The sequence below is a fragment of the Zingiber officinale genome, chromosome 7A, assembly GCF_018446385.1.
Source record: "Zingiber officinale cultivar Zhangliang chromosome 7A, Zo_v1.1, whole genome shotgun sequence".
Lineage (NCBI taxonomy): Eukaryota > Viridiplantae > Streptophyta > Magnoliopsida > Zingiberales > Zingiberaceae > Zingiber > Zingiber officinale.
This window is the reverse complement of record NC_055998.1, coordinates 91273269-91300216: the sequence shown is the minus strand read 5'-3', so window position 1 is coordinate 91300216 and position 26948 is coordinate 91273269. Positions and strand designations below refer to the sequence as shown.

Sequence of the window (26948 nt, the reverse complement as noted above, 5' to 3'; positions counted from 1 at the left end):
TTATTTTAAAAAGTGAAATTTGAATATGACTAGATTAAAAAAAAAACTGTACTAAAAAAACTTTACCAGTTATTCTAGATCCATGTGGTAGTCCTTTGATAAACCGCTGAAGCCAAGTAGGCATGTGACCAAAAACAAATAAATATATAAAAGATTAGAAACACAATTAAAAGGGTAGAATGTTGATATGTAATGACTACGAGCTGTAGCCGAGTTCTGAAATGACAGTTTCCTCGTGTATTATCATTTTAACCAACATCATAAACACTAGGGGGCTCAAAGATTGAATGAATAATACATAGAAAAGAATGATAAATGGTAACTAAGAAGATCAATTGTCACATATTTACATCAAGATGCCTACCAAAATTTCAGTCGATGGGGTGCTTATCTGCTTTACGTGAGGTATATTGTGCAGAGAGTAAAAGTAAAGAAAGAAAGGCGCTGGCCACAAATATTGCGTCGAACCAACGGTGGTAGAAATCAAACTGAATGTCGCCTCCCAGAACATCTGTGATAATCAACCTGCCATCACACATCAAAATGAAGTAAACAGTCGAGCATTTGATGATTATATATCAATCATGGCGAAAGTGTGGCACAGATCTGGGGCTGACGATGTGTCTGCTCTACAAAGGATGACACTACAAACTCACTGATTCACACTTTAAAAGGCAATAGCCAATGTTAATACTTCTAGCAGTGAGAAAATTAGTTTTATAAGTACTGGCAATAAAAGTAACTGATGAAAGTAAATCTTGAAGGGACATATGCATATAATGGAAGGAAATATAGAAGGCCCTCAGAAAATGAAGGTAAATATACCTGTATTCAGTTGCTAGACTTTTTCTTATCAGAAGGATAGACGAGACAAAGTACATGCCCATTATTTCAGACAGGAAAAGGACGACATTTGTAGATGACCCGCTTCCAACTCTAGAAACAGCAAAGAAGAACTACAAGTAGAAGGATAATGTGAGATACAATCATATTAAACAACCAACACAATCAACTAGCGAAGCAAATGAACATATTTGAATATTTGTCTTATATAGATGTAAATCCATTTTGCGTCAGCCCTGAACAATTGTGACTAATATGACTTGATGATGATGCATCCATTGTCCAGAATTTCAGAAATAAATTGGCTTGTAGAAATCTATTATTGTCATCCAGCATTCTGGCTGAGATATATAACTCCACGGATTGCATTTGGCAAGGACTTTGGAATATAGAGACGATGAGCACTACATGACCATGGTTTGTTCACATACAACATAATCAGTATAACTCAAAAAGACAACATTACCTTCATGAGATTGGTCAGGAATCCTCGGACAGAAATGACAATCAACATACCGATGAATAACAAAGATATATACTGTTGAAGAAAAGACAAGATACAACATTAATCAATGCTACAGCAAAATGCGCAAGGGAATAAGAAATACAAGTTCCAAATTTAATTGATCTATTGCCTGCCTGCCCTATAAATATTTCACTAAATACTTCATCATATTTTTTAAATCACAGAAACAAGCACATTAGTTAAATTTTTGTATGCCCAAAAAAGTTAAGATATACAAGAAGCATTGCAACATTAATTTTAGATATGGGTATGGGATCTATTATACATAATCAAGGTGGCAAAAGACGAATACGCACGTCCCAGCGCCCCCGCCAACCCATCCCAGGGCCAACACGGAGGAGGTAAATCACAAGTGGCTACTAGCCTTTGGAATACTGACTAGCATATAAGGGAGGTATTTACCTCGGCTTTGCCGAGATTCGAACCCTAGACCCTATGGTGACAACACCTCATGTGCTAACCACTAGACCTTCCCGAGGAGACCTATTATACATAATCAAGAACTGTAGCATGATGGTAAGTTGCTGCTCATTTATTTATTTATACTTTATGAGTTGGAAGTTACGCAATTAAAGGAAAAAACAATAATTCATTTCGAAGTAAGATAAAGATGAAATCAGTGAATATGCTTAAAATGACATTGATACATTATAATAAGAGATTAGACGTCTCAATTCTCAATTACAGTAAGTGTACTAATGCTGGAAGGAAAAGGAAAAGTGAGAAAGTAGTGGAACAAAAGTAGAATCTCTTGCATGCGATCCAGCAAGAAGAAGCAAGTGTTCAAGATATGAAGAAATTATCTTCCAAAGAAAACTGTCATTCAACATCCAACACCACCATTCATCATTACAAGATTTGATTGATGAGGTGAGCCTAAGACTACAATGGTCATCCAAGGCTCTCAGGATAAAAGTAAACTATCAAATAACTAGGCAAGATCTTTGCTTCATATATCGGGTGCCCACTCAAGAACTCAAGACAAGTCCTAATACATTCTTCAATCTTATGGTAACTCTTGAAAGAAGCTCCCCATCCAAATTCAAAATATCAAATTCATAACTGGAATCAAAAATAACTTTGGCCATGTAGAAGGGGTAAAGAATCATCTGGCGTCTAAGTCTATGAAGCAAAGGAGATATATTATTGAAGATCCTAAAAATACAGTCTCACATGCTGACAGCTTCTTCTCCTTTTTATGTTGCCACAAATTGCTAAATGACACTACTAGTGGGCTATGTAATGCAGAGGATTCATGAATCAATAAAATAATCAATAGGTGTAATACTCAACATAATGTTCATAGCATAAATTCATATATCAAGTGCCCAATAAAATCCATAGAGAAATTCTTATTCATAGTATATAACAGCAAAACCTGTGACAAAAGAGCAGCATTGATTCCTATGTCGAAAAATTGCAAGAATATACTGATTGTCATTGTCACTGGGTCCACAAAACCAGCCTGTAAGAATGCAGGTAAGATGAAAAAAATCAAGTAATCAACCGGAGGCAGTTCAATAAACAAGTATAAATTAGTTAAGTAACTCAGGTGATATTTATTATAGTAAATAAAAAAACACAGTTTTTACCTCCTTGAAAACAACACTTTGTAAAGACTGCAAAATTAAACCAAATAGTATCAATTAACAATAATGCCAGGAGCAGAAACAAAAAGTTGAAAGAAAAAATGTTAAAAGAAAAAAACAGATGGCACTCAAGATAATAGGAAGTTAAAAATAATTCATCATGGTGCATACATGGCACTGGGATTGGAGATATAATACATTGAGTAATAATATGTTCACTAAAGACTGCACTGTGATAGCCTCAAAAGTGAGGCCTGGATTTTGAACCGTGCTAATATTTTTTTTCCCCAAAATTCTAACCCTACACATGCATAACAAGTGCATATAATATATGCCTTTAGCCAATCTTATGTACCAGAATGAAGCTCATTATGCATCTCTTCTCTCAGATTAGGCTACTACAAGAAGAGTAAGTTGTGTGGCAAAAAGAAAAAACAGATTCAAATTGTCTATCTACAAAAATCTATTAGTCGTATTTGACATTTTCTATGCATTTTAACGTATTCTTCCCTCATTTTCAAATCTATAGGAGGGATCTACTAGCTCATAAATAATAATATATTCATTTGATTCCTCTTAGTCCCCAGTATTCCATTGCATTCACAATTAACATTTGTTATCATTGCTATATTAAATTAGAGAATCTAAAATATTTATTGTTTGAAATTTGGGAAATTGCAGGTTCTCATTTAAAAACTAAAACTTACATTGAATTATATGTTCAATAATTTGATTGTTGATTGAATTTTTTTAATCCACAATAAATATCAAATAAAACAACATTAGTTTATATATGTCGGCACTATAATTAATTATCTAACATATTCATAACAATGCCATAACCAATAATCATAACTTCAAGCAATTCGAAAACATTAAATATAAGTTCAAAATACCTAAGATTTTATTTAGTGGACATAAAGTCAATACGAAGTACCTATTGTTAACCAAAATTTGTGCTAATGATTAACTAATTGATAGTAGATAAAATTATACACCTTCATATAGGACACACAAGATAAAATGAGATTTGAAAGGTGAATACATAGACCCATACAGTATGTATGATAAGTCATATGACAACCCTATGAAAATTTTCCTTTATTATCAGAGGCAGCCATACAGAACTCCAAAAAGTTGTTGTATTAAAAAATATCTAGAATTCCATAGATAATTTTTTCATAATTCTTCCTTCACTTTTTTTTGGGGTTTAGATGAAGTTACATTCTAATATTCAGTAAATTTTACTTAATCTAAAATCTTAATTTCTAAAGTTTGTCTCCACAATTTACCTTTCAAATCCAACCAAATGAACTCTCATCAATCAACACAATATCATCCAACTGATAATGAATTATCATATTGATATCTTGATCACTAATAAATTAATAATCCAGTATTAAGTGTTAATGTAAATAAAACATTCATGTTAAATAATAGTAAATCAAGGAGAGAAAACAAATCAAGACACCAATCGGAATCCTATCATTACATGAAACATTCAACCAATATTATGTCGGTATGCCAAGTAATTTCACATAAGCCCTTCAATTAAGGTGCTTATCAATATTGCTAAGAATATAGAAATAAGATTAAGCAAGACAGCTATGTGAATTGTGGTAGTGTTTGCCAATCATTGAAGAAATATAATTTAAGTATGTTGAGCTTGGGCCAATCCAATCTGGTTTGTGTGAAGTTTTAAGAAGATATAGAATAAAAGTAGGTTCTTTCTGAAAATCTTATAGGCTTTTGGAATAAGTGGTTACCCAATAAAACTTGACTGATATTATAAACTATAGTTCCTGCAAAATCCTAAAGCAAAAGACAGTACAAGAAAAGGAAATGATGATTTGAATTAGATAACATATAGTTAAAATTCATATCAGTTTGAATTATATAACATAAAGTTCAAACTCATATCAGAATTCTCATCCTTAAAATTTTATGTAAATCAAATAAAGTGATTGAATACCTTAATCATTTTGTAAACACAATAAACTGACAAAGCATAGCCAAGTAAATTCTGTAAGTGCCCTCTCCAAGTTCGAGAATAAGCAGCTGCTATCTGAAAATAAATTAATCATGTCTAACAAGAAGTGAAAAGGTAATAGGCATGACATCATCAGACATATTAAGATGCAAAAATGATTTAAATTATGACAATTGTAGTCAGCATATGCTTTCAGAAAAATAGAAGTTGTATGCACAACAATGATATGGAAAAGTTAAGTATTATTAACGGTGTCGTTGAATTTAGGTAGCATTAATCATTTTGATAGATTTTCAAATCATACATTATTGTATAATGAATTGTAAAATTCACAAAAAGCTGTGTAATGGGTTAAAACCATCCCACCTTATTTGGAGTAAATTTTACAGCCTAAATATATAAAAATGATATTATATCCTATTCATATATAAAGTACCTATGTAATGACAACATAATTAACGAAACACACTAATCTTGATTGGAAACAAGAAATATAGGTACATATCTCACTAGATAAAGTATATAAAATATTGTCTACTACATTCCATTAAATGAACTAAAAGTGAGTAATGATCCATGTCATTAAGATGTGAAATCTAGAGTAGTTGTCCCCAGGGCGTAGCACAACTGGGGGCGTATGGTTTCGTGGCCGAGAGGTCCAGGGTTCGATCCTCGGGGTGTCATTGTCTGGGGTTAGCGTCCTGGCCATGCGCTTTCAGCTGTGTACTTGCATTTACCTCCCTCCATATCCATGGGACCGGCTCTAAGGGGGTCGTTGATGTGGCGGTTCCACATTTTTTTTAGAGTAGTAAACAAACTGGTTTGAGATTCTACAAATCTTGAGCATGCTTAGTGCAATAAGTTTCCTTTTATTCATGTAGTTGGTTTCAGTAAAAACTTATCCATGTTTAGAAGACATTTTTGTTATGTTGAAAAACAGGCTAAGTGGGATGGGACCCTGGGGGTGGGCAGTCAAGTTGAAGATCAGACATGCAATTTGTACCATATGTCACGGGTCAACACAACCATACATATTCCTTGGCCCACATTGGCATGGGGTAGTACTTTAACCCTTGGATATTAGTCTAAGCAAGATTAAATATCATTTTATGATAAGATTTTTGTCAGTCCAGACCTATATGTTTTTGTTATTATGTGTGAGAACACTTAGATACATTTTCACATGTTTCAAACTATGCCAAGATCAACTCAAGCAATTTTTAATCCCTTAATATAAGCTTATAGCAACGAGAAAGGCAATTAAATTTAAATTTTAGAGCATCAAATATATATATAGAGAGAGAGAGAGAGAGTTTTGTTACCTTACACACCCATCTATCATCTATGGGCAACCGTGGGCACATAGTGTTTTTTTTTTTTTTTTTAAATTTCACTTCCTTTAGCCTAAACCCTAAACTCTAAAAAAAATTAACACTAGGTGCCCACGGGTTGGCCATAGATGGGTGTGCATGGTAACAAAACTATATATATAATTGGAGTTGAACAAACAATGATACATAGATACAGGATATAGATGCATCTCAGTTTTTCTATCTCCAATGTCACTCCTTTTTGTTGTTGATAGTGCTTTTCTCTCTTCCCCTCTCATCTCCTCTTATAGTGTTTTCATCTCCTCGTGACCAATAGATGGTATTGAAGGATTAGTCAAAGGAAAAGGGAAAAGTTTTCTTTTTTCAGTTTGAAACTCTGCTACAAGTTGGATGGCACAGTGATATCTAGCTGTGCCAACATAGTGTAACTACATATTTTGACCATGCCGACAAATATTGATTCGTATTTAATATCATAAGCGTTTATGTGGAAGTGCCACCTAAAACATCTAAAACTAAGAAGTTAGAGTAATTAGATTGATCTTTTTGGAAACTATATTGATTTCAAAAGTATCGATAATCTGTATTGTATTCTGTCCTGTTCAACTGATTGAGTATCTAGAGGGGAAAAAAAAAGTAGATATGTGAGTCAATCTATAAAACATTAAGAATAAAAGTAGAAGTGTGAAATGGATTAAAAAAAATGTAATAGCACATTACTAAAACAGTTCTAGGAAGAAATGTATCTTAACACAAACCTTAGCTTGCCTTAGTTCATATATGTCTAGGAACAGCTGCTTTGAAAGCTCTTCCAAAGCTTGTACTTCGGCTTCCCAAGTTTTGATATCTTAAAAAAGAAGACGAGGATTAGTACGGAAAGATTTCTATCAAATACTACGGATGTAATGTAGAACTTTGTTTGAAAAGCCAATATACAAAGATCAATAATTAAATTAGCCAAACAGTGAGAGTGATTGCAATTATTCTCTTCCTTTAGTATGGTCAGAAACATATGCAGGCAAAAGAGAGGCTTATTAAGATGTTGCCCACAAGTAATAAGTCCTCATAAATGGAAGGTTACACAAAACCAACTCATTCATGAAAGAAGAATACATAGGAACTGAATAAAAGCTCATTGCTGTTGTGACAATAAAAAAAACAAACAACTAAATAAAATATTGATCTGGAACACAAATCTGGTCTAAGAGTTACAGGTATTGAATTTTATATATCTAAGGGGCCAAGGGGTGACAATTCGGGTCGGGTTCGGGTTGGCGGGTTGGAACATCAAACCCAAACCCAACCTGCTTAATATTTCAGGTCAAATTGTTCGACCCGAACCCGATCCATTTATCTGTATTTGACCCAAACCCGATCTGAAATGACCCACAACACGAATCCAACCCAAACCCAACCCAAAATGACCCATTTATAAAAACATGTTCATCTTAACTCGAGCTCAACCCAAACCTGACCCGAAAAGACCCATTTGATTAAAATATACTTATTTTAACCTGAACTCAACTAGAATCTGACCCGAACCCTACCCGACAATATTTATAAATGGGTTCGCGGGTTGTAATCGGGTCATTTCAGGTTGACCTGAACCCAAGCTGTTTTATTAATCGTGTCAATCAGGTCGACCTGAATCCAATAAAACCTGACCCTAACCTAATTTTTTCGTGTTCGGTCGGGTCGTGTGTTTGTGTCGGGTTAGAAATTGTCACCCCTAGGGTCACTGGTACACAAATGAGAATGCAAAATGATAGATATTGGTTGAACATTAAGAGTTACAGGTTTTGAATTTTATATATCTAAGGGGCCAAGGGGTGACAATTCGGGTCGGGTTCGGGTTGGCGGGTTGGAACATCAAACCCAAACCCAACCTGATTAATATTTCGGGTCAAATTGTTCGACCCGAACCCGATCCATTTATTTGTATTTGACCCAAACCCGATTTGAAATGACCCACAACACAAATCCAACCCAAACCCAACCCAAAATGACCCATTTATAAAAGCATGTTCATCTTAACTCGAGCTCAACCCAAACCTGACCCGAAAAGACCCATTTGATTAAAATATACTTATTTTAACCTGAACTCAGCTAGAATCTGACCCGAACCCTACCCGACAATATTTATAAATGGGTTCGCGGGTTGTAATCGGATCATTTCAGGTTGACCTGAACCCAAGCTGTTTTATTAATCGTGTCAATCAGGTCAACCCGAATCCAATAAAACCTGACCCTAACCTAATGTTTTCGTATTCGGTCGGGTCGTGTGTTTGTGTCGGGTTAGAAATTGTCACCCCTAGGGTCACTGGTACACAAATGAGAATGCAAAATGATAGATATTGGTTGAACATTAAGCAGCCTTGCTTGAGATATTTTTTTCAATTGATTGGGTGGCCATGTATGAATATTCAAACAGAATCAGAATTTGTCTGAAGAAAACTCATTTGACAGTTTATTTCACAAACTACAGTTCTTGCTTATACTCAATATGCCAACTGCCACCAGTCCAACTATGATCCATCACCCAACTCTTGTGGTACCGAGCATACTAACTGATTAGCAGGCTGTTTATTTTGTTTTTATTGAAATGATTATTAGAAAGCAACATAAACAAATTTAAACCTTGCTCCTTTTGATCTTCTTGCACAGATCGAATGACTGTTCCAACTATGCGCCTGATAAAAGAACTAGCTTTTAGCTTCTGCACAGAAAATTTGGAAGATATGTAAATGGGTGACAGATTACTAGAATCAAAGGGCTTAACAACTTCAAGCATCATAAACAAAACAATCTGTTTCATTTTATTAAGTGAAGAAAAATGTCATCACAGGCATACAAAGAAGCACATTTGAACAGCAGTTGTTACACAAGGAAAGAACAGAAGGCAGAAGCTAGAATATGGTCCAATAAGACAACCACATTCTCAAATCAGAAAACAACATTGTCAAGTCCTAGAATACTAACAAATTATGTCCCAGTTGGAGTTTTGGATATAGAACTTCTATGGTGACAAGTGGAGTTTAAATCCATGGAATTAAACTGAAATTGACATACAAAACAGAACTTTAAAATAATGAGCTATTTAAAATGAAAATTAATAAGTTAGTGAAGTGTCAGGATAAAAGATAAGCGAGCGATTTGCGAGGGGTTAGGTGGAGTGAAAACTACGGATCGAAACAGTAGTTTAAAATAAAAGAGATAAGCAAAGGAGAGTTAAACTTACTCAAAGCAGACTCTTCTTATTAAAAACTTCAAACTTCCAACTGATTACAAGACTCAGATCCTTCCTAAGGCTCAAGGTAAGCTTGAATGCCTTGCAAAGGGAACAAGGTTCGTCTTAAATAGAGAAAGGTTCTCCGGGTGCTCTGAGGGCCCCATCGTCAAGAAATCTTTATGTCAGATAAGATCGAATCTCGCGAGATGTTAGAGATAGCACCTAGTGCTTATACTTTACAGCTCACACTTTACATAAAGTAAAGATTCCAGCTCACACTTTACATAAAGTAGGACACGTTTACTTCTTCTTTACATAAAGTAGAGATTCCTAGTCGCTTCAGACTTTAAACTTATTCATTCGTCGTACCGCATTACTTAGTAGGTTGGCATCTTGTTCCAGCTAGTGGTCTACTTGCCTAGTGATAGGGTGCCACCCGGACCACCAATTGTCTTTGGTATTAAGGTGCTGACATTCTTGTAGCTTAAGTTCTTCTCTAATTCGTTCATCTTTATCCAGAGAGATAAGGTATTGCCTTTGCAGTAGTCTCTGGTATTGTTTAGCCAACTGGAGAGGTTGTTGATAATCTTCAGAATCTCCTCCTCTGCTTCTTGGCTGGGTTGTGATTGAACTTCCTTCATTGCTTGGGGAATTAGCTCTAGTCCGCCAAGGATTTGTTCCGACCATTCTAAAATAGTAAGAGAATTTATTAGTCTTGATAAGGCATCGACTAGTTGGATATCCTTGTCGTCAATATGCTCAAAGGAAATAGGAATGTCGGTTCCTGTGATGTAGTCCGTGAAGGCAAGACATCGAATTCTGGATGGTTTATTTGAAGCCGTCTTACCGAAGAAGCTTATGATGGCTTGACAGTCACTACGGATGACTAATTCTTTTTTATCCAGATAATAAATTTTTAGGGCTTCCAATATATTCATTACCGCATGTATTTCAACATCTATGATAGATAAATTCTTCTGTTCCACGGAAGCAATTGCCCATTTTTCTCTGAAAATTAGCCGGTGCGTTTTTTAATCCGAATGGCATAACTAGCCATTCAAACAGGCCATCAGGGACCAAAAAGCGATCCATTCAATAGAATCCGGATGCATTGCAATTTGATGAAAACCACTTTTAAATCAAATTTTGAGTAAATAGTACTAGTACTAACCTTTTGAAGAATAGTATTGATTCCGGGCAGGTTGTATTGGCCTTTATTGGTGAGATCGTTCAGCCTTTTGTACTTAAATATCATCCGCTCTTTACCTTTTACTTCTTTTCCGATTGCCGGATCAATAGTTGTTCCGGAGTTTACTATAATAGTAGTTGTTCTGTGACAACTCTCGCTGGCCTGATAATTTTTAACTTCAATAAAGCTTCAATGTGCTTCGTGAAGGCAGCCTTTTGATTAGGAGTTAGGTGCTTAATGGGCCTATCTTCTATGATGAAATCCGGGTTCTTAATATCCAAGTAACATAGCACTTGTTTTTGGACCAGTGCTGTAGAGGATTTTCCTTTATAAAACCTTGATCACGTAACTCCTTTAATAATGTGCCAAATTTTTTAGTGAAAGTCCCTGAGGATGTCCCAATAAAATAATATACAATTTCTTTAATCTGTAAATACTCATCCTCTTCCAGATCAAGTTCTTGAATAGCAGAAGCTGCTCCTAACTCTTGGGTTTGTCAGGCTTTCCTAAGGAAAGGTTTTGGAGAGTATACGTGCACAAATCTGAAGAACCATTATTGGTAATCAATTCTAACCAAGTTGATAGAAATTTCATTCAGGAGGAAAGTTTCCAACAATTACGAAGAAGCAGAATGCAATATATTCATATTGGAATCCTCCAAGTTCGAATTCAAGCTCTCCATCGACAAGAAGAAGGCGTCCTAACACTCGTAGTATTCCGAGACAATAGATGGCTGGGAGACCAAGCAATCTTAGCCACCATGGAAGTAGACCTGACTAGAGGTAGTCAGATGGTATATGTTATTCCTGATATAATGATGACTGTTAATGATTTTTACAGGAATATACAAATCTCTTTGTTAACAAGAGGTTATGATCAATGGAGAAACGGAGAAGCCAACCTTATTATCACAAGAGGAATGGTTGGGAGGTTATCTAATACTCCCAACGTTGGCTTTGCTTATGAAATTCAAGGAGTAGTTGATTATCTTGCAAGCCATGGCGTTAATGCCTTGCCAGGAAGGAGATACCCTACAATACCTTTATTAGGGCTTGATTGGGTTATACGGCCGACGCAAGTATGCATTCCAATGCAACCAATGGAGGTAAGCAATCGCAATCTAATTGACGACAGAATTTCAATTAGTTTTTCTAACTATACTGCAGCAAGAGACGGTACCCTTGACGAAGAAGAAGAGAGGGAACTTATAGTGGTTCTCACATCAAAAATCGGCTATGAAGAAGACTATGTTCCCCCAACTGAAAAGCATCCTGCAATTAATATTAATATTGACTATGAAGAGGACCCTAATCAAATTATTGCAATATTTGAGGGTTTTCCTTATATTCTTGTTCATCGGCTTTCTAGCACATCCAAAATGTTACAGCCAAAGTCATCAGGAGCTGCTAGTCTTGATTTAGCAGCAAATAAGACCGCTATTATATAGCCAAGAGGACGAGCCTTAATCTCTATTAGGCTCAGCCTGGAAATCTCCTAGGGAACGTACGGTCGTATTGCAACACGCTCCAGTGCGGCATGACATCTTGGCCTAGACGTAGGAGCTGGGGTTATTGATAGTGACTACAGAGGGGAAATTATGATAATAGTTTTTAACCATTCGGACGAACAAGTAACTATTATGGAAGGGGCGGCTATCGCTAAAATAATATTTGAAAAAATTATTCATCGAGATATTTATAAAGTTCCACAATTATCAGAAATTACTCGAGGAACTAGCAGTTTTGGCTCAACTGATGCATCCTCAAGCACTTATACCCCTCATCCATCACGACATAAGCCAAACTGGGATATATTACTTCCAAAAGAAAAACATGCTCTATCCATGTTTTTTTGAGGACTCACCGTCTTCTCTAATAGAGCCATTAGAAGACCTTGCAGGGACTATAAGTCCATGGGCCTCTGCACCCCGCTCCAAGGACCCTTCTATGGAAACTTTAGAGGAGGAGGAGGATGACCTCGCATACATCTAGTATTTGGCAAAATTATCTTCTCCAGAAAACACTGTCTAGGACACATATGATGATGATGATGATGATGATGATGATGACTGGGAAAATCCATTTGCCCAACAATTAATTGCAGTGGGACAAGAGATGCTCTATCCAACATTGAGGCAATTATCTAATATGAATTTACCAGAACAGCAACAAGTATATTCAACAAGTACTGTGATTTCTCCATTATCAACCCCCTAATGATACCACTATGGGTCCCCCAGACTATCCACCGGCAATACGGGAGCTAGACCCATCCAATGGTGACCTCATCCAGCCAAGTGTTCCAAAGGAAGGTACTAAGTTACAGGGAGAAGGAATTAATAATGAAATGTGGAGTCTACCTCTAGCCCAACAACAGGGAGGGGCAATCTTTGTAATCTCTGAACAGTTAGGATTATTTCACGACGTCTTCTCAAGGTGGGAGTTCATTACTTTAAATCATGTTGCAGCTCAAGGCTTCACAGATCCAGCAGAAAAGATGGAAAACATGGAAAACCTTTTGGGTGAAATAGAAAAATTAGCCTGGATCCAATGGCGAATGAATTATACCACGGAATATGAAGCTCTTATCCAGTGTTCTAAAAAGCGCCCTAGGCGGCCGCCTAGGCGCCGCCTAGGCGCTCGGCGGTTGGCAACTGCACTGGAAAGGTGCTGGGCGGCCAACCTAGGCGGCGCTCGGCGTCGATGGTAGTCGTTGGGCGCCGCATCACGGGACACGGGACACGCCCGCCAATGCCAGACGCGTTCCCGAACGCGTCTGTTGCAGCCAGACCCGTCGCCGGAAGCTTCCGGTGCTGCCGGAAGCCTCCGGCGAAGCTTCCGGTGCTGCCGGAAGCCTCCGGCGAAGCTTCCGGTGCTGCCGGAAGCCTCCGGCGAAGCTTCCGGTGCCGCCGGAAGCCTCCGGCGACAGGTCCAGCGGCGCGCGACAGCAGACGCGTCCCGCGCGTCATTTATTTAATTAAACAATTTCTCACTTAAATAGGATAATTTCAATAGGCTTTTATACCGCTAATTAAATTATCCCAACAAACTAAATAAAAAATATATTTAAAATTTAAATCTTTTTTATAAATTTTATTAATTATTTATACTCTAATAATATTATATTTAAAATTTAAAAACTAGGATTAACTATTATTAATTAATTTATAATATTTTAGGTATAAATTAAAAAATTCTAATAAATCTTATTAATCCATATAAATCATATTTATATTCATAATTTTATATTTAAAATTTTTAAAAAATCCTAATAAAATTTATTAATTTATTTATATTCTAATAATATTATATTTAAAATTTAAAAATTCTAATAACTATTATTAATTAATTTATATTTTGATATTTTATATTTAAAATTAATAAATCTAATAAATCTTATTAATCCGAGGAATCCGCCTAGCGGCGCCTAATTCCCGCATAGGCGGCCTAGGCGCTAGGCGCTGGTCTAGCGCCCGATTAGCGCCTAGCGAATTTTAGAACCTTGCTCTTATCCAAGCCGCAGAAGGAAGAGGTGGCACCCAAAATATTATTTCTCAAATGAGAAGAGTATTCTCATCGGAAGATCCTACTCAAGGCTTCACCGTTATACAGGATGAAGCATATCGAAGCCTAGAGAAATTATCCTGTGAAAATGTCAAGAATATAGTCCAATACATGAACGACTATATGAGGTTAGCTTCCAAAACTGGTAGACTTTATAAACGACCTGAATTATCTGAGAAATTTTGGTTTAAAATGCCCGGTGATCTCGGAGCCAGAATAAAGGCAGCCTTTAAGGCAAAATATACGGGTTTAACAGTAGGTGTTATTCCAAGAGTACTCTTCGCCTATAAGTTCTTAGAACAAGAATGCAAAGATGCTGCTTTCAAAAGATCATTAAATGACCTTTCATTCTGTAGCCAAATACCTATATCAGGGTATTATAAAAATCAAGGGCAAAAAAAGTTCGGCCTCAGGAGAAGCAAAACATATAAAGGCAAGCCGTATGACACTCATGCGCGTATTGAAAAGCGAAAACACTTACTAAAATATAAAAAGTGTAAGTGTTATCTTTGTGGTCAAGAATGACACTTTGCAAGAGAGTGTCCTAACGACAAACGAAGCTCCAAAAGGGTGGTTATGTTTGAACAGCTGGATATTCATGATGATTGCGATATATTATCTGTCCAAGAAGGAGAAGATCTAAGCAATGTGTTGGGATTCAATCAAAGTCCCACATTGAAAAGATTTGGTAAAGATCATGGGGTTAAAAGGATGCATGATATCTCCATTGGCATGAGGCCTTTTGGGGAGAGCCCAAGAGCAAAGCCATCAAGGCCTAGGCCCAAAGTGAACAAATATCATGCCATTGTGGAGATATGTGGGCATCCTTTCGATCACAACAAATGGTATCAGAGTCATGGTCAGGACCAGATGTCATATGGGGTGGCCTTGAACGAAGTTAAGGGTGGGCTTGGAGCAAGTCAGGATGACTGGATGCTTGCGGGGAGGCCCGGAGTTGGTCAAGGTGACTGGATACTTGCAAGGAGGCGAGTAGGTCAGGGTGACTGGATGCTCGCAGGGAGGCCCGAAGTAGGTCAAAGTGACAGGATGTTCACGAATAGGCTTGAAGCAGGTCAAAATTGACCGGATCAAGCTGTTTACGGGGAGGTCCGGAATAGGTCAGGATGACCGGATGCTTATGGGAAAGGCCCCGAAGCAGGTCAGGGTGACCGAATACTCACGGGGAGGTCCGGAGCTGGTCAGGGTGACGAAATGCTTGCGAGAAGACGAGTAGGTCAGGGTGACCGGATGCTCGCAGTGAGGTCCGAAGCAGGTCAAGGTGATCGAATGCTCGTGGGGAGGTCCGGAGTAGGTCAAGGTGACCGGGTGCGGATGCTTGCGGGGAGGCCCGGAGCAAGTTAGAGTGACCAGATGCTCGCGGGGAGGCCCGAACCATGAGAGTAATTGTGGTTCTTCGCTTGAGGGGAGGATTGTTGGGGTTCAATCAAAGTCCCACATTGGAAAGATTTGGTAAAGATCATGGGGTTAAAAGGATGCATGATATCTCCATCGGCATGAGACCTTTTGGGGAGAGCCCAAGAGCAAAGTCATGAGGACATAGGCCCAAAGTGGACAATATCATGTCATTGTGGAGATATGTGGACATCCTTTCGGTCACAACACGATGTAATCTTCAGCATTTCCGAAGGGGAGGAAGATAACGGAGATCTACAAAGGTTAATTCAAACCCTTACCTTTTTTGAAAATCTTTTTATGCTTAGACAAATTGATGGAGATGACCCCAAATAAAAGTTACTGATGAGCAGTATAATTGCCAACATGAATGGCAAGCCAATGATAATATTTTTACGCCACAACCAACAATATGCACTGGATGCAAGAGGGAGACTCTAAAAAGAGTCAGAATACACTGCGCCAAGTGTTTAATCACTTCATGCAATTTATGTGGCCCTTATTATTTCAGCAAAAAGATACCAGTTCTACCTGCTACTCCTGCACCATTTTTCAGAAGGATTATGAGAAGCTTAACCAAGATGTTGTCATAACATCAGAAGAGGAAGCCGTTAATATGTTATATTCAGAAATAACTAAGAAGGTATCCTCAGCAGAAAAAGACCCTCGATTGGTGAAAAACATGCTATACAATTTGCATGTGGAAATGGAGATTCCTGGAATTCCAAAATTTTCATTAAAAGCAATATTGGATACAGGGGCAACCACATGTTGTGTTGATCAAAACTCTGTTCCAAAAGATGCGCTAGAAGAAAACACTTTCTTAGTACATTTTAGCGGGATAAATTCCCAGCAGACAGCAAAGTTCAAAATCAAGCCTGGAAGAATGATGATTGGGGACAATCATTTTCGTATTCCATATACATATAGTTTCCCCATGATTTTGAGAGATAAAATACAAATGATCATCGGATACAATTTTATTAGGGCAATGAATGGTGGTGTCAGGATTGAAGGTAATGTCATCACATTTTATAAAAACCTGACTATTATCAATACTCTCCTTACAACTTCTGCTATTCAATAACTTGATCTGGAAGAGGATGAATATTTACAGATTAAAAAATTGTATATTATTCTATTGGGACGTCCTCAGGGACTTTCACTACAAAATTTGACCCATTATTAAAGGAGTTACAGGATCACGGTTTTATAGGGGAAAATCCTCTACAGCACTGGTCCAAAAACAAGGTGCTATGTTATTTGGATATTAAGAACCCGGATTTCATCATAGAAGATAGGTTCATTAAGTACCTAACTCCTAATCAAAAGGTTGCCTTCACGAAGCACATTGAAACCTTATTGAAGTTAAAAATTATCAGGCCCAGCAAGAATCGTCACAGAACGACTGCTATTATAGTAAACTCCGGAACAACTATTGACCCGGCAACCGGAAAAGAAGTAAAAAGTAAAGAGCGGATGGTATTTAATTACAAAAGGCTGAACGATCTCACCAATAAAGACCAATACAGCCTACCCCGGAATCAATACTATCCTTCAAAAGGTTAGTACTAGTACTATTTACTCAAAATTTGATTTAAAGAGTGGTTTTTATCAAGTTGCAATGCATCCGGACTCTATTGAATGGACCGCTTTCTGGTCCTGTTTGAATGGCTGGTTATGCCATTCGGATTAAAAAACGCACCGGTTATTTTTTAGAGAAAAATGGACAATTGCTTCCGTGGAACAGAAGAATTTATTGCTATATATATAAATGATATTTTGGTATTCTCCAAAAATGAAGCGGAACATGCCAAGCATCTATAGATTATGCTTGATATATGTAAGCGGAATGGTTTAATTCTGAGCCCTTCAAAGATGAAGATTGCAGTTTCAGAAATTGAATTCCTTGGAGCCGTTCTGGGTAATCGAAAAATTAAGCTTCAACCGCATATTATAACAAAGATTACAGAATTCTAGGACGAGGATTTAATAACCAAGAAAGGTATGCAATCATGGCTAGGAATCTTAAATTATGCAAGGAATTATATTCCCAACCTCGGGAGGTTACTTGGACCATTATATGCAAAGACTAGTCCTACTGGAGATAAAAGGATGAACTTCCAAGACTGGTCACTAGTTAAAAGGATTAAAGAAACAGTTCGTAATCTTCCACCACTAGAACTTCCCCAAGAGGATTGTTTTATTGTCCTAGAAACTAACGGTTGTCCAGAAGGATGGGGCGGCATCTGTAAATGTAAGAAGTGCAAGTTTGATCCAAAATCATCTGAAAAAGTCTGCGCTTATTCCAGTGGAAAGTACTCTCCCATTAAGTCTACCATAGATGTTGAAATACATGCGGTAATGAATACACTAGAAGCCCTAAAAATTTATTATCTGGATAAAAAAGAATTAGTCATCCGTACTAACTGTCAAGCCATCATAAGCTTCTTTGGTAAGACGGCTTCAAATAAACCATCCAGAATTCGATGGCTTGCCTTCACGGACTACATCATAGGAACCAGCATTCCTATTTTCTTTGAGCATATTGACGGCAAGGATAACCAACTAGTTGATGCCTTATCAAGACTAATAAATTCTCTTACTATTTTAGAATGGCCGGAACAAATCCTTGGCGAACTAGAGCTAATTCCCCAAGCAATGAAGGAAGTTCAATCACAACCCAGCCAGAAAGCAAAGGAGGAGATTCTGAAGATTATCAACAACCTCTCCAGTTGGCTGAACAATACCAGAGACTACTGCAAAGGCAATACCCTATCTCTCTGGATAAAGATAGAACGAATTAAAGAAGAACTTCACCCGCTCCAACAGCGAGCAGCGATTTAGGCAACAAACGCCTTACAACAGTTACGAATCCTACACTCACTTAAGCTACGAGAATGTCAACACCTCAGTACCAAAGACAATTGGTGATCCGGGTGGCACCCTGTCACTAGGCAAGTAGACCACCAGCTGGAACAAGTTGCCAACCTACTAAGTGATGCGGTACGACGAATGAATAACTTTAAAGTCTGAAGCGACTAGGAATCTCTACTTTATGTAAAGAATAAGTAAATGTATCCTACTTTATGTAAAGTGTGAGCTGGAATCTTTACTTTATGTAAAGTGTGAGCTATAAAGTATAAGTACTAGGTGCTATCTCTAACACCTCACGAGATTCGATCTTATCTGAGATAAAGGTTTCTTGACGATGGGGCCCTCAGAGCACCCGGAGAACCTTTTTTTCTGTATTTAAGACGAGCCTCGTCCCCTTTGCAAGGCATTCAAGCTTACCTTAAGCCTTACTTAGGAAGGATCTGAGTCTTGTAATCAGTTAGAAGTTTGAATTTTTTAATAAGAAGAGTCTGCTTTGAGTAAGTTTAACTCTCCTTTGCTTATCTCTTTTATTTTAAACTACCGTTTCGATCCGCAGTGTTCACTCCACCCAACCCCTCGCAAATCTCTCGCTTATCTTGCTACTGTTGGCAAAAGAATTTCCCAGTTGCCTTATCTCTTCGTTTCATTGAATGGATATGGAGGGAGAGAAGGAAAGGTTTGGGAAGGCTACTTCTACTACATTTGAGCAAGAAAACAATCTATACACATTAAATGAAGATCAAATCGAGCAAAAGAAAAAAAAATCAACCTTTCAAAAACATTTTTTATGTTTTTATTGAATAAATGTTAATAATTTAAAACTCTCTATATCTCTCTTTCTTCCAAGGAACTGATGGGAAAGATTTCCCTACTGATTCCTATAATAAACTAGTAAAAATTTCCTCACCCTTTTCCTGTAAACTTTCCTCTACCTAATTCATCTCTCTCACAATTTCTCTTTCCCAAGGAAACACACTAAAAATCAGTTACCATTAAGGAAATATAAGCATAGCTTCTGTGGATGCATGAACCATCAAGATTCTCTTTAAGGTCGATAATATATGAATGCATGTGAAATTTGTATTGTGTAATACCTCTTCCGACCCCTGAATCCGCTCCATCTCCATCTGCGATAAAATAATTTTCTTTTTCTTCGCAACACAGGTCTCTATTGATTGCATCAATTGCCTCTCTAAAGCTTTAATATCTGATTCTTCAATCTCCCTAAAACATTCAATAGATAAACACCAATTCAGTAGCCAGATTCTATGCCTTTTTTTTCACATTGCTAGACATATAGTACACCATGAACACAGGAACAGCAAGCATTGTAATATGAAAAATACAGAGATAAACTAGCTACAATGATATAATATAATTTAATTAATTTGTAATTCATCATGCCACCGAAAAGGAAATAAAAGAAATAAGGAAATGATAATATATAAGTAGCATAGTTGGCTTGTAAATCTTAGTTCGTGCATTTTTTTTTTATTATCCTGACTTTCCAATAGTCTTTCAGATGAGTGTTCATTTTCACAAAAATTGATGAATTGGCATAAGCGCAGGTCCTCAATGGGCCATTCAAATGCATAAAATGTCAGTCGAGCTGCGTACTATTCATGGGCTAAAGTGATATTTCCAGAGGAAAATGAGGAGTGTTAACTAGGTCAATTGTAATGTAGGTATGATACTGGCTCCTTATAACTTTATTAACCCTTACTCTAGAATATCATTACTCCTCATCTTGGGAACAAGACCAACCTTCGATTGCAAAGATAGGGGGCATTATGTCAATGGATCCTTCTCATGCTAGATCATTCATTCTCTATCATCTACTGAGAAAACTTAAGTCCTAGGGCAGATTAGCTCAAACTAAGAAAAAGGAAATGCCATTCAACATATGAACTCGATACATTTTTGAATTTTTAGATTGAGCTGAAGTTAGGAAATTAATAAGCATTAGACAAAGGTGCACAATGAATAGCCTAGTTAGGACAAACACCATCTCATGATGGCGCATATTGATCTATCGGTTATAAATCAAGTTTAGCAGGATGCTAGGTTATAACCTTTTGCCTATGTACATCTCTGATATTTCTAATTCTATTTTTTTTTTTTTTTTTGCCAGTCTCGCTTGCTCACAATGTTATTTTAGTAGTATAGATTTCTAATATATCCCCATTCCATTATGGTATTTATTGTTTGCAAGTCATTGCAGTCTGTTATGGGAAAGTATAGCCAATTCAGCAGCCCCATTTTCTACCCCATTTAACATTCAGTTTCATATTATTTCCATTAATATACGACCATGTGAGTGAAACAATGATTATCACATGTATATCTCTTCTTTACTTGGCATCAAATATTGACGGTCAATGACATTTAGCTTGCTAATTCCTCGGTACCTCCAATATCAATATTCTCATTACTACCAATAACTAGAGGAGCCTTAGAAGGGTCAAGAAAAACTCTTCAATATGAAAGAATAAGGAACCATATTGACCTAATGGCTTACTCAAACCAGCACTAGCAGAGCCTAGAGTATGGAACTGTCCTCTTTATTTAATATTATTGATTAGCTGTCAGTGAAAAAACATATTTCCTCAAGACACAAGATTTAATGTTACATTATCCCATGATTCTCAAAGGTCTATACAAGATGTGAGTAGCCATTGCTGGTTGGTAGCTCTTTAAGTGCAGAACACTTTGGGCTCAAGAAGAATGATCAGTTAATTTCTGTGCAGCAATAAACCATAATTGTTCCTGGAATTAACTTGTGAATGTACAAAACTACATTGCAGTAAAAGACAAAACATCCTCCAAATGAAAAGAAGAGTTTCAAAATTATATAAAAAATGTTGGATAAGCAATAATGGGTTGAAAAGAAGTAACTGATATAATGTCAATACAGTCAATCACTTGTGAATAAGGAAAAAATCAAGGAAAAATGAAGAGACACTGGTTGAAGACACATGCAACTGCCAGTTAGACAACCAACTCAGTGCCCATGTCAGCTGTTATGATTGGCCATCACAACCCGCTCCATTCTCTAGTTGTTAAACAAATTGGATAGTAAAGTAGTGCCCCAAGCAGTGAACCTCGCATCTAAAACCTATAGACACAACATTAAGGTGCATCTTAACTTGTCCTCACTCCTCATATCTCAACCCTTGTCTAATGCACTAGAACAAAGAATCCTCAACCTTGGCCAAGTATTATCCCAGTGAGAATGAATCTCTGGTCCATTTTAAAACTATTGAGTAATACAAGATCATAAGTCAAGACAACTGGACCTCACCTTCCCTATATGATGATTATTGAGTAAATCAGTAACTATTATACTCAGTTTCTTGCAGAGACATCAAGTCTGACCTAGTCAGATATCATTAACGATGTAACACTTGACTAACTAATTGATACAGAAAAAGAATTTGTAAGCAGTCATAATCAGATATCAAATAAAATGAGAGACACTAGCAAAGTATACATAAAAAACATGACAAAAATCTTCACCAAACCAATTACTCAAAGGTCACTAGAGTTAAACAAACAAACTGGATCACCTTCCTTCAAATTAAGAGATACAGTTCCTCCATTCTACTCATAATACATTCAAGATGACATTTAAGAACAACCAAATCTAGCCCTTTACGAAGCCTTATTTTAAATTTCATCTTTCTGTATAATTAACATCTCATTCAATATGTATAGGATAGCAGCTTGGGTATACTAAAATCAAAATGTAATATAGCACTCACAATCTAGATACCTACTTGATATGCATGCTTAACATTCTAAACTACCTTATTGGGCTTTTTTATCATCACTTGAATGTTGTGCCTATACCAGGAACTATATCAAATGAACTCCTACATTGGCTCTATAAAATTTTTCCCTAGACCAGCTAATGGTGCATAAGCAGTATACCATGTGCAATCAGACATTGTTACCTATTTTTGCAATAATTTAAATCCATATGTGCTGAAAAAAGTGAAAAGATCAAACCACACTCTAATTTAATAAATTAAAAGAACCATCATAACCCTAGCCGACTAAGTGTTCATTAGCTTCAGCTAATTTGAGGGCACACGACAATAGGTTCAATTTTTAATTAATAGGTTTCTCAAGATTCAAAATAATGAATGTGTAAATGGTTTTGTAAACTGAACAAGTTTAATCATACTTCAGAAAACTACAGAAGAGAGCAGATGCCTTAAACCATCAAGATAAACATTATTTTGCAGATGTTTAAATACAAAAATAATCATATGCATCTTAAATTCCAATTTTGAAGCAGAAACTTATATCATTCTCTTGAAAATCTTTCATGTAATCGCTTATCATAAAACATAAACACAATTTTTATCGACAACCTGATGAATAAGGATAAATAACTATATGGTAGATTGACAGCTCCAAAGCCAGAGAGAACAGCCATCACAGTAACACCTATCACACCAACTCTGCTAACTAATTGAGGCATTGTGAAGAAACCTGTAAAAAAGAATCACATTACAAAACTATTTGCCAAAGTTGTAACTACAACTCGAAAATACATGTCAATGTAAGAGCATATTCTAGACAGACCAATCAATACAAAATCCAAAAAATATTTCCAATGAAACAAATGGAGCCTGTTGTTTGGTGGTTTTTGATAGTTTGGCTTGGCTTGAAAATAGGTATTGGACCAAATTATGGCAACCCTTAAAGACAACATACGATTTAATTGCCTTAGGTCATTCTTTACATGGATCAATTATTTGTTGCTGATTTGCAGATGAACCTGTGATGCAGTTACTGCTATAGGGTTCGTGGAACCAGGGAAAACCTTTCCATGCCATTTTTTTCCCCCACAAAGGCCAAAAGAGATGCAACTCCAACAATAGCATAAAAATGACTTATGAGTTCATGGAATTAATTTAAGGACTAGGGTATAAGTAAGCCATATATGAGAGCTTGTAACCTTTCAGCCATAACTCATAAGTTTGATTTGGTTTGTCTCTTTTTCCACCATAAATGAATATATCCTTTCTTCCTCCCTCACTAGCTCATTAACATCCTACCGACTTCACCTTATAAGTGGAATTTTTACAGATGAAGCTAAATTAACAATTAGTTTACAAGTTCCTGACATTATTTGCCATTGGATAATAATGTTATACAAAGCTTTGGTAAGGATTACCTTCATTATAGATTAAGTATATGCCAATGCTTGGATTAAATTGTCAATTACAAGGATATAATTATTAATGTAAGTGTTAGTAACTTAGTATCTTTAGAGCTTGAAAAAAAAAAGTTTTAGCTTTCGACTTTACATATCACATGTGAGGTCAAGATTCCATGAGCAAGGAAAACTAGCCTAGTCCAATAAAATGATGGTCCAAGTTATTGGACCTATCATGAAATAGATAAGTTCTCAAATCAAACCTTTTTCTGGAGAAGGCATGGGAAAGTGGATTCCCAAACGCCAAAAACCATATAGGAATGCAAGTAAGAACAAGATAGCTCCAAATGCTGCTCGTTCTCTTCTAACCGCTGTCATAATAACAGAAGTAATGTTGTCTGATTTGTCAATGTCCTTCAACTAATTAACAGAACTAAAGACCTCCATAAAGAGAGCATGATGTTTTTAAAGATAACAAAACCGTATACACTGTAGACAAAAGAAAATAATACATGTGAAAACATTCTGCCTGATCACAATAAAATATCTAGAAAGCAAAAATGACCATGTTTCATGCAACAGAGGCAACTTATTAGATTTCATAGACAAGATTTATCATATGCTCTCCTCTTAGGTGAAAAAAATAAATAACAGCTCATTTATATCAAATATCTTTTAGCTCATATTTTAGTTGCTGACTCCATTAATGAATAAAATTCACTATAATATGCAACGATCCTAGAACCCATCTGCTGCAAGCAAGAACAAGCGGGCAGCCAATTGGAGTCAAGTGGGTTGTTTGTCAGTCCGCAATGATTCCTGAATTTTGATCATAATCCATACCATCATTAGGTGTAAAGACTTCCAAACTGAACACTAAATATTGACCATAACAATCAAAAGTCAAAACTAGAGGCTCAAATGTTAGATCAGGTCGCAGTATACCTTTGACTTAACCCAAACCACCCCATCCCACTTACCTCAAGGTGCAAAGCATTTGGGCAAGTAGAAAGAGTTGTGTACAAATACAAACACAATGATGACAACCAAGCCTTATTCCACTGGTGGGGTAAACATATTAATTCTTCTTCTTAACGGATCAATTCATTGAACATTTGCCTTAGTTTAACACAACCTAACCCAACTCTTCTCCTTTTTCCGGTCTTGGGACCAACCATGACGGGGAATTCGTCATGGGCGGATTTACGTACAAACACAATGAAATTGGACAAAATCAAATCAGAAAGGGTGAGAAAAATGGGAAATGTTTCTAGGATCTTTTAAACATGTCAAAAACTGCCAATGGCAAATTTAACAATATCAAGTTGTTATCTCATAAAATTGGCTAGTTAGGGTCTAGTTAACAAAAGAGAAATTATAAAAGCAGAGAGTTAATTGCTAGAAGCTAGGAAACAACATGTACAAAAAAACAAAAATTAATGTAGTAAATATGAAAATATTATGTGGAGTTACATAGTAAAGATAGATAAAAATAATAGTAGAATATGGAGAAATTAGCATAGCTCCAACAGGCAATAGAAATAAAGAAAATAGATTGAAATCTATTAATATGCTTTAAGAGGATTATTAGATTCTATAGTTAAATGAGCTAAGTCAATTACAGACTCTAGTTACACTAAAACTTATTACATATCAATTATTACTAGATCTTATTTTGCTAAAATTGAAAAAATAATTGCAACATACATGATCATATATTTCTCTTTTAACCAATCAAAAACATGGTCATTCAGAATGTTCTAATTTTTTTCATTTATGAACTTAATAAACAAATGAAGGGGAGTTTTGGTGCAACTGTAAAATTGTTGTCATGTGACTTTGTGATCAGGGTTCAAGTCGTGGAAACAACCTCCTACAATGCAGGATAAGATTGCGTACAATAAATCCAATGTGGTGCGACCCTTCCCCGGTACTCCACATTGACGGGAGCTTCGTGCAACAGGCTACCCTTTAATCAATGATCTTTAAATTCTTCCAAGTCAAATTGTGGTTCAGAAAGGACCTACACTCTTTCCAATTTCCATTTCATTGAACCTTCTTCGCTCAATCTAAAGTATGTCATCTTATGAACATCATTATCACAAACCACAGGCAATGAACTCTATTTGAAAAGCGCCTTAGTATGTATGAGAAAGAAACTAATAAAACAAAATATTCACCAATATTAGTCAGTACAACTTCATTGGTTTGACCAACATAACTACATAAAACTGTTTTAACTAACCATTTCAACTCCACCGAGAACTTCTTAATCAAGACTATGCTTCTGAAAAGAATTCAGTAGGATTTACTAGATATCAACAAAAAATAGTCATAGCTAATCCAGCAATGAGTTGCAAGGACTGCATCTGAACATCACAGGTAACGAAGAAAAAAAACGAAAAAGGGTTCCGCGAGATGGTATCAATGTCTTGCAATAGAGGACCAAAAGGATTGCAAAGGGACTGCAAAGGATGAGCGTCTATATGACATACCGCTGTTGCGAAGAATCAAATAACAATGGTAATATGGCAATACAAAGACCAGCAACATGATCAAACAAAACAGGTCGATCTTCCAATTGATCCATCTAGCCCTGCAACGATAACCAATGTGACAAGTTTAAACCAAAATGCTAAACTAACATCAACTGAAGTTCACGAAAATCACAAATCCATATGTACGGACTTCCATAGTCAACTGCAACAAACTCAGCATAACTCAATTCAGAGGGAAACCCTTAACGCGGCAGAGTAAAAGGTAGTGAATTACATATCTCAAAAGACTACAGCCAACACAAATTCGAAAGTAAACGGCTTAACTAATACGATCTGAATATCACTGAGAATCCTGCAAAAAAAGAAAAATCGAATCTGAAGACAAAAATCGACAAACTTTTGGATCGAGAGATGAACCGATTCCCGAACCCTAAGCATGAGGCTACGAGTGATTTCGATAATAAAATAAATAGGAGGATATGGAGTGAGAGGGCAAACTTCTTAGAGAGAAAGGGGAGGATCTCGAAAAGCACGAGCTGGAAGAGGTTGCAAGAGAAGGCGAAGACGAGGCTGAAGAGGATCTGGACGAGGGCGCGCTTCTCTTCGTACTCCTTGTACAGCCGCCTGTTCAAGAACCAGAGCCCACCCCACCCTAGCAGCGAGAGCGAGCCCGCCACCACCGCCCCCTCGTACATCATTCTCCACCCCGATTCCATCGGCGTCGCCCGCCCGC

At 36.7% G+C, this 26948-nt stretch overlaps 1 protein-coding gene across 1 annotated transcript; it reads right to left on the bottom strand.

Moving 5' to 3' along the window:
- Positions 1–145: 145 nt before the first annotated feature.
- Positions 146–26948, bottom strand: LOC122001767 (GPCR-type G protein COLD1-like). The gene is made up of 13 exons (XM_042556674.1): positions 26714–26948; positions 26213–26313; positions 23981–24088; positions 22927–23047; positions 19645–19774; positions 8917–8995; positions 7038–7126; positions 4931–5023; positions 2962–2988; positions 2748–2834; positions 1310–1381; positions 826–956; positions 146–525 (listed from the first exon to the last, which is right to left on the bottom strand). Exons 1-13 carry the CDS (start codon positions 26929–26931, stop codon positions 372–374), a joined length of 1410 nt encoding a protein of 469 aa, XP_042412608.1. The 5' UTR covers positions 26932–26948; the 3' UTR covers positions 146–371.

Bases quoted from the DNA above. Each gene is read 5' to 3' on its own strand.
- LOC122001767 (XM_042556674.1), bottom strand. From the start codon at position 26,931: ATGGAATCGGGGTGGAGAATGATGTACGAGGGGGCGGTGGTGGCGGGC. The intron at 8,996-19,644 runs GTATTACACAAT...TTTTCTGTGCAG, and splicing joins GGATTCAGGGGTCGGAAGAG to AAGCTAAAAGCTAGTTCTTT. The intron at 1,382-2,747 runs GTTTTGCTGTTA...TTTCTTCAACAG, and splicing joins ATGCTGCTCTTTTGTCACAG to TATATATCTTTGTTATTCAT.